This window comes from Penaeus chinensis, chromosome 15 (assembly GCF_019202785.1).
Source record: "Penaeus chinensis breed Huanghai No. 1 chromosome 15, ASM1920278v2, whole genome shotgun sequence".
Lineage (NCBI taxonomy): Eukaryota > Metazoa > Arthropoda > Malacostraca > Decapoda > Penaeidae > Penaeus > Penaeus chinensis.
Window position 1 is genome coordinate 7,247,916 of NC_061833.1, and position 8,663 is coordinate 7,256,578.

General features: G+C 36.0%; 2 protein-coding genes across 2 annotated transcripts; one reads left to right on the top strand and one right to left on the bottom strand.

Moving 5' to 3' along the window:
* The first annotated feature begins 1,213 nt into the window (after positions 1-1,213).
* On the top strand, positions 1,214-4,285 carry LOC125032778. The gene is made up of 2 exons (XM_047624129.1): positions 1,214-1,551; positions 2,755-4,285. Exons 1-2 carry the CDS (start codon positions 1,468-1,470, stop codon positions 4,219-4,221), a joined length of 1,551 nt encoding a protein of 516 aa, XP_047480085.1. The 5' UTR covers positions 1,214-1,467; the 3' UTR covers positions 4,222-4,285.
* Positions 4,286-4,429: 144 nt separating this feature from the next.
* Positions 4,430-7,808, bottom strand: LOC125032779. Its single transcript, XM_047624130.1, has 5 exons — positions 7,653-7,808; positions 7,175-7,366; positions 6,854-7,036; positions 6,241-6,310; positions 4,430-5,584 (listed from the first exon to the last, which is right to left on the bottom strand). The coding sequence occupies exons 1-5, from the start codon at positions 7,797-7,799 to the stop codon at positions 5,493-5,495; spliced, it is 684 nt and encodes a 227-aa protein (XP_047480086.1). The 5' UTR covers positions 7,800-7,808; the 3' UTR covers positions 4,430-5,492.
* Between the last annotated feature and the right edge of the window lie 855 nt (positions 7,809-8,663).

Sequence of the window (8,663 nt, forward strand, 5' to 3'; positions counted from 1 at the left end):
GCTGGAACGGGAGAAATTGGGGTATTTATCTTGGCAAATGAAAAACTAGCGTTGCAATCCATAGGTGTAAAATCACGCAACAATGCAGAATTATATAGAATATATGAGTATGGAACCGCTGGATTATGCTTAGGGGGTGTTTGTTCTTTATTCAGGGGAACAATTGGTTCAGTTCCTGGTAAAATTTGATGAGGTTACACGTTTCGTCACCATTTAGAAGGCAAGTAATAAAATGGGATTTTTTTTCAGATTTTATGACTGCATTTTTTCAATACTAGATTCATTTTAACAATTCTAGCATCAGTTACTAATGTTTTAAATTTGCAACAAAAAAAAATAATGGGTTGCCTTTGTTCAGCGCATATGTAATGTACTCATTAGCTTGTTTATTTCGTTCATTTCAGTATACAAAATATAGGAATCGTAATTGTTATCCGGCAAGTCTAGCAGTTATAACACGCTCACGATAATAAATACAGAAAACCTAATAATATTCCGAGATATATTGGCTTCCCGACATTTATGTTTCTCGTGAAAGTTACATCTGCTGGAATAGGTTTTAGTAGCTTAATCTACCGACAGACGTAAACATGATAAACCTGAGTGTATAATTTGCATGATTTTTTTAATGTAATCCTTGACTAGATTAGGTTAAACAATGAAAACTTGAACAATGCATTTGTTATTCATGTTTTATTATATAGAGTTGCTTATTGTTAAATGTTGCTGCTTATTATAATAATATTGTCAATTATCGTAGCGCATTATAATATTCATTACCGTTAATTGCTATCTTTACTACAAGATGTCATAATTGTTTTGAGTGTGAATACGATAGTTAGCAGAATTAATATTTGTCGCTACTGTTAAGGTATTCGTAACTCTATTACTTGATAAAGACATAACAAGTCCACCCTTGGTTTCACCCATTGTTTTGTAAATATAGCATAACAGAAGTAATACAGAGTATATTAGAAAATAAGATCTCAGTCTGCAACCGGCAAACATTTGTTTATATAGTTGAAATATTTCATAGGCTTAAAAGACGGTTATAGATGGCAAGAAGTGCTTTAAATTTCCGAAGCCAAATCCTCCTTTTACATATTTTCAGACATTCAGACACCAGCAAATGCAAGATAAGCACTGCGTAGTTGACAGCTTATATATATATTCTCGTTCATCTGGCAGGGCGAGTGAGTGCTGCTGTGGTGCCGGTGTTCAACATTTTGTATAGATTTACCCTGTTCTTAGCGTAAAATCTTAATATACATACACATATCCTATTGAGAGAGAATTACAAGACTTTTTTCTTGCTTTAAGTGATAGCTTTGAAGGAATCTTGTTTTCATATTAATATAACAATAGTCTACACCACTGTACGTTATCTCCTCAGGGACACGCTTTCATCTGGATATAGTAAGATGTCTTGAAGTCTTCTTCGAATTAGATTTAAAGCTCATCGCGGCCATGCACCCAAAATCGCTTATCAGTATATCCATAGATAATATAGTCAGTGCCACCATCGCATATGCCCAAAGTCATCCACCTGAGGTAAGTTTATAAGCAGTGAAAACGACGTCTATCGACTTTTTTTTTTTTTTTATCTCGTCAAATTTATCATTATGACTCATAGGTTAACAAGAGTATTTGTGATACTGAAATAAGGATAGGTCTGAACTATATTTAAATGAACAAGGAAGTGTTCGACTAAAGCTCTCAAATCACAAAGGCAAACTTTAATCAGACCAGAACAGATTTCTTGTTTTCTAAGTTATGTTTACGATCACTGATTCGATGTTAAGGAGATTAGCTCAAATAAAACAAAAATGAACGGCAATTAAAAGCCTTCATAATTGATAGTCAAGTTAAAGGCACTGAAAAGATAAGTTACCCCTGATATATCGTGTCATAGAAAACTAATATCGTTTTCTTTGGAAGTTTCATGTATTTTCAGGGTATTCTCAGCAATTTATAGTCATATTTCTACGTATTATTTTTGTATAAACGATATCCACTTTAGATATAATTTAAAGGAAAATCATTAAAAAAAAAAAAACACAAATCCATACTCTTAAGCATTGCTGTAATAACAAAGTACGGAAAGTTGAGAAGGAATTCCACACGCCAGATGAAATTCTCAGGCATGTATACCATTGAAATGAATAATGTTAAAATGAATTCCTATTTTAGCGCATTCAATTATTAATGGGCTTTTAAATGGTTTCATTATTATTATAGCTTATTGGAATCCGATTGCTTTACTTTCATATCTACAATAGCTATACCAGCCGTTTCCTTGCGTATAGCTGCTGAAATTTATTAGAAGAAGCGAAAATATGTTGGAAAATATGTTATGAATTGCTGAAGGTTAATCTTACCGCTGCAAGAAGACAAATATTAAGTTTGTCTGTGCCTATTGATAGTACTATATTGAGTGTGAGGAAGTGAAGGGGACAGACGGAGACAAAATGCCAAAATAGTCTTGCTGTTTTCAAGAATAATGATTTCAGAGCGTACATGTACATACAATGTATTATGAAAGTTATAGTTAATTGATCGAAGTATTTGTTATATAGGGAAGATATTTGTAACTTACAAAGTCAATAAAAAACATGAAAAACAATATACTTTTTCCTCTTGTGCACGGTTATGCGAAAGTGAACAAGTAAGCTACAGTTTATTTCGTGTCCGTTTGCACTCTGAAGTTAGGTGTAGTCCGGTAGGAACTTACTTCAATCCTTTCTTCTCTTCCAGATAACATGGCCAGGTGTGAGCCAACTGTGGGTGACACTTTGGCGTCTTCCTCTGCAGCTTCCTCTTCGAGCAAGTCGCCTCCTCCACGCTCACCTCACACATGACCTTTCGGATGCCACTTTGCCTCTGATGACCCTGTTGGCGGCTGAGGCGAGGAGGATTTCACTCTGTCCCACTGACAGACAACTCGCATCTGCTTGTTTTTCTGATACGATGTTGAAATTCATAGAACTGGAGTCTCAACATGAGCTTCGCGAACTCGACATTACTGGTGTGGATCTTGGTTTAGATACGACACTGTTGGAGAGTCTGTTGCCACGGTGCCCTAGCCTCTGTGCCCTCAAACTCGGTAGCAACACGTCTCCAAGCGTTCTCCGAGCTGCTAGGACTTGCCCCGTCCAAGTCCTCCACGTGAGCGAACGACTCGTCTGGAACCCACGAGTTTCGGAACCGGTCCTCATGGAAATATTCTTTGGGTTGACAGACGTTCAAGCGGATCAAATGCTGCAAAATATCAAAGACGGAAAGCCGCTTAACTTGAAGCTCTCGTGGCCACTTCTAAAAGATCTTTGTGTTGGTTTCTGCAGAGTAAGGTGCGAATTCTTATTTTTAGTACTGACTGTTTTTCAGAATTTGGACAAAATTTCAAGCAAGTCGGTACCTTCTCAGAGAGTTCTCGACATGTACTTAAGCTACATGCATAGTTCACCTGATATTCCAAAACTTAAGCTCAAAAGCTGCACAGTGGTATCGGGAGAGTTTGCAAGAGTGGCCGTCGCTGTCCCCGACTTGGAGGAACTTACGTTGATTCCTCGAGGGGGAAGTGACCACTCAACGGCCGAGGACTTGAAGGCGCTGACAACCCTTCCGTCGTTCAAAGTCCTGCGGCTCCACAATCTGCGACACTTCGGCCAAGGTGACCTTTCCATAATATCTGACAGCTTAAAATTGATCGGACCAAAGTTAGTCGACTTAGAACTTCAAGGTGGAAAGGTCAGCGAAACATGTATAGGGTACCTATCACTGGTTCTTCAGAAGTGCCCAAATCTTCAAAGGCTTTGTCTAAATTCAGACTGTGGATTCTCAGCCAGTCATTCTGAACCGTTAAAAGCCGGCTGCTTAAGAAACCTTAAATCCTTTAAGTGTAGAGCTCCTCTATTTAATCACACGACGTTAATTTCTATGTTTCACTGGTTTCCAAATTTGCAAAACCTGACTCTTGCTGGCAGAGTAAATGGCATTGAAGAAGTCTTTAAGAACTTGGCTCTCTTGCCAGATCTTAGAGTTCTTAAACTAACGGCAAAGCAGCAGTTGCCAATTCAAGATATCTGCGAAGTTCCAGGATCTATACGACATAGCAATTGTGAATTTCATGTACCCTCCGCGTGCCTTACAAAAGAGGATATTTCAAAAATTCAGTTTTCTGGTTGGACCTTTGTTCCAATAAGTGAATACAACTCTTGGTAAATCACTGTTTGATAAACCGATAAGGGATTTTATACATACAATAAAAAAAAATAGATAAATAAAACGTACTTTCAATACCGGAAAAAATAACCTTCTCCCTTCCTACATGTCTGCCGGTGAAGGTATGTTTCTTGTAATTAAAACCCAATTATTTTTTTGAATTCTTAATAAATCGAAGCTTTACACCATGGGGAAATAAAAAATCGTATTATAATATAAATTGTATTAAACAGCGAATGGATTAAATACAAAGAATACTGATAACACGTTTCATTTGGTTTGATAATCGAGTTCTCAAACAAAATGCAACATATAAACAACTGAGCAACAATAACTCGGTATTTTACTCCCTCAATTATCCGGGAGTATCGCTTTTTAAAAGTAAATGACTAACTGATCACCGAGATAACATTACAACGGTTGTTATTTTTACCCAGTAGTTGTTGAAAATATATAAACAAAAATTTTGGTACATGTCTAACATTAGCAACGAGCAATGATTTCCATAGAAACAATTTTTTTCATAGAATTTTTTTTTTTTTCATAGAAACAATTTAAGATTTTAATTTTGATACTATTATTAATGTTCTAATCACTGCTTGATTAATCAACAAACTTATAAATTATTTTTAGAAATGCAAAAAAATATAATTAGATACAGACAGAGACTAGATTTTTTTCATGAGAGGCAATATATTATCCAGTTTTGCACTTATAAAAGTCAACACCCACAAAAAGTAGAACATTTATTAATGACGATTTCTTTGGCAATCTGGGGAGTGTCCGTTTTAATTAAACTAAGTGCTTTTAATATTATTGCATACTCTGACAGATCAACAATGAAAACCACAAACAGAACAGCAATATATAAACCAAATTGGAAAAAAATATGTGGCAACTTCACAGTACGTTGCATGATCAGATGAAATATATATTTTTGCATCTATGAGTATCACTAATAAAATTACCTTTAAAATATTTATTTATATAGATCTCCACTATATTCAACAATTACTATAACTTAACATTTTATACATATACATCTAGGTGGCTCACATTCAGTAATAACACTATCCACAAACTTATGTGATAACATTAAGTTATTAAATGAGAAAACTAAGATAATCAAAGGGCTTCAAATAACAAAATGAACAGTGTAAACAGTAATTTTTCTATCATGATTTAAATTTGTTAAACGATCAACGAAATATAAAGGAGAAATACACGAAACCTAAACCAAGGGATCGTAACTCCAAAGTCCATTATATATCTCAATGCAGAATCAAGGCGGTGATACACAGGAGACTGAGCAGCAAGCAGGACGACGTGGACTGAAGGCCTGCGCTGTAGTCGACGTGTTCCTCTGTGTGGAGACGAAGAAATGAAGGTTTGTGGTGCGTGTGGGATTATAATTTTTATCGTAAATCTACCTCAAATCACAAGGCATGTAGCAATGGTTTATGTTTAATAGTTAAAACAAATATGTTAGATAACAAGGTCATACTATGGTAAAGTATAGTAGCTAAAAGGGGTTAGGAATCTCATTTTGCTGAAAATGTCTATATAAACTTAATTAACTTAACACTATCTAATTTTGTTTTTGTTTTTTTTTCATTTAGTTAGAAACAGCTATATAACTGTTTTAACTAGAAAAACCTTATTTATATTTTATTTTGCTGAAAACTTCTAAATAGACTGCATTAACCTAACCAAACTTGTTTCGATTTAATCTAATTCTACACAAAATATCTACATAAAAGGAATAACCACCGCAATTTTGTTTGTGATTCAATCTAATTTTGCCGGAAACAAAAACAAACCGCTCCATACTAGCAAAATCATAAATTATATAATGCTTTAACCCAAAATCTTATCCCTAGATTAATCCATACATATCCGTAATCTAACCGAACGTGAATCGATTGAACCTCTCCCTTTTACACTCTCGATGTGTCTTTATAAATTACTGACTGGATGCGAGAAGGTGTGGATATCTGTGGATATTCACTTAGCCTTTACCTTTCTCCTCTACAGCCACTCGATTAACTTCCTGATTTGCTTCAACTTTTGTTTCGATTTCCTTAACAATCTGCAAAAGAAGAATATATGATAAATATCGTATATGTTTGTTATGTTTTGTTTTTCAAATTCCGACTGAAATGGCTTGAAATTTCTACATAAAAATTGAGACCTTAAAACGGTCTTTCCCTATTACCCTTTTCAAGACGTAGCGTATGTTGTATTTATAGTTATGCATTTTAGGCAAAAGGTAATAGTAGTAGTAATAGTAATAATAACAATGAATAACAATAATGACAATAATAACAATAAATAATAAATAACAATAAATAATAACAATAACGATGATAATAACAATAATGATAAGAACAACAAGATCAACAATGATAATGATGATAATAATAGTAACAATAATAATAATGATAATAATAAATAGTTATAATAAATACTAATAATAAATAATAACAATAATAAATAATACTAATAATAAATAATAACAATAATAAATAATAATAAGAATAATAATAGTAACATTATTAACAAAATTAACAATATTTACAATAGTAAACAATATCAACAATAATAGTAACATACAAACGAAACGGCAAAATACCTTTTCCTCCAACCTGACCGTCTCTTCGATATCCTCCAGCACAACTTCCTCGTGTGCCAACTTCGGTGTCACGGTGCTGGTTGTGGTGGTCGAAGTGGTAGCGACGTCGGGCCCGAGGAGCTTCTGCAGCTGTGTCTCACTCGTTGCCAGGATTTCGTCGAGTTTCTCGTAGTATGGGCAAGTCTGGGGACGAATTGAAAACCCTGAAATATCTGTAAAGGCCTTGTGATTGCCTATGTGATCATATCTACTTAATGATGATAAAAAAGGCGGGGGATGGCTAGTAGTATTCTTCTATGTTTACGACAGAATGGTACTCACTTCTCCTTGAACGATCGCGAACATCTTTTTGGGATCGACGCCCATGGCGGTGAACTTCTTATGGCACTTGGCAACTGTGTTAGGAGGCAGCGTGGGCGTGCGGCTGAACACCCAGGCAAACTCTGCCCTAAATCCGAAGTACTCGAGGCAAGAGTAAACGCAGGAGTAGGAACGATAATCTGTTGCAATGATCTGTTGGTGGATGCAGCATGGTAAAAGCTAGCGGCCAGATTAAGACAAAAACAAAATAAACAAAACTGGTAAAAATTGCATCACCTAAAATAAATATATAATAGAAAAAGCGGGAAAATAAAAAGGGAGAAATCTAGCGAAATCAATAATCACAAATGCTGAAAACCAGGTCCTTTACATAGTTTAAGGAACCTTCTACGCCCAATGGATATTAGATTACATTTTATTTTACAAGATGGAATATATTTTGAGACAACGGACGCACAAATGACACAGATGAGCTGACCTGGTAAGGTGCTGCAGGCACTCCCGAGGCGTCGACGGTCATGTACGCAGGGTCTGGCTTCTCCACATCATACTCTTCCACGTGCATGACGGCTCCCTGGCGAACCTTCTCGTCCTCGTCGGTCAAACCTCGGGTCGCCACATTCATGTACTCCCCTGTAAAATTCAGGAACCTTCAAGGAACTCGATCACAGGGAAAGCCTCGCCGAAAACAAATAATCAGAACTCGTGTAGAGAAGGCACTTCCCTCCAGGAAGCACCGGCAATAAAACTAATCGGGGATCAGCGGATTGGTTAGGAAGGAACTCGCGCACGAGGCCGAAGCCCCACCTACAACCTCGCTGCTTTGATATGCGCTGCCCGGCTGTCCGATAATTCATTATGAAACACGGAGACCGTACGGCTTACTATACTCCCTCGCCGATATGCAAATCAATAAATGCCTACTTCCTAGAGTCAATTTGTTGCTACATAGTTGCTTAGGCTGACAAAGTAAACAGTAAATACAGAATAATAAAGATGTGTGTCACAGCGCTGTGACTAGAAATTGGCAAAGCAATATTTCCTGAAAAAGTAACTTTCGCAAGAGAAGTGTCAGACCGGCTGCTCGCGAGACACGTGAGCCTGGAAGAGCAAGAGTGCGATGACATGAAACATGAAACGAAATAAAAAACACCAGAAAAATTGTTTTATGGTCAACAGTAGACAAATGTTAACCCTTCTTGAAAAATGAGAATAAATGAATTTATATACAAAATGTGCCCATCATACATTAATCAAGATTCCTTGTTTATGGGTCATTTCACCTACTAAATCAGATATTAACTAGCTTGTGAACGATTTTTTTTTTCTTTTTTTCTTTTTTAAATGTCATGTTTTATTCTTTACTAGAATTATGCATAAACACGCTGAGAGAGAGAGAAAACACAACACCCAACACCAACACACACAACACACAACAAACACAACAACTACACACACACAACAAACAACCACAATAAACACACACACA

Coding starts and splice junctions, on each gene's coding strand:
- LOC125032778 (XM_047624129.1), top strand. CDS start 1,468: ATGCACCCAAAATCGCTTATCAGTATATCCATAGATAATATAGTCAGT. Junction 1,552..2,754: donor CCCAAAGTCATCCACCTGAG/GTAAGTTTATAA, acceptor CTTCTCTTCCAG/ATAACATGGCCAGGTGTGAG.
- LOC125032779 (XM_047624130.1), bottom strand. CDS start 7,799: ATGAATGTGGCGACCCGAGGTTTGACCGACGAGGACGAGAAGGTTCGC. Junction 7,037..7,174: donor TCGCGATCGTTCAAGGAGAA/GTGAGTACCATT, acceptor ATTCGTCCCCAG/ACTTGCCCATACTACGAGAA. Junction 5,585..6,240: donor AGTGGCTGTAGAGGAGAAAG/GTAAAGGCTAAG, acceptor GTCTCCACACAG/AGGAACACGTCGACTACAGC.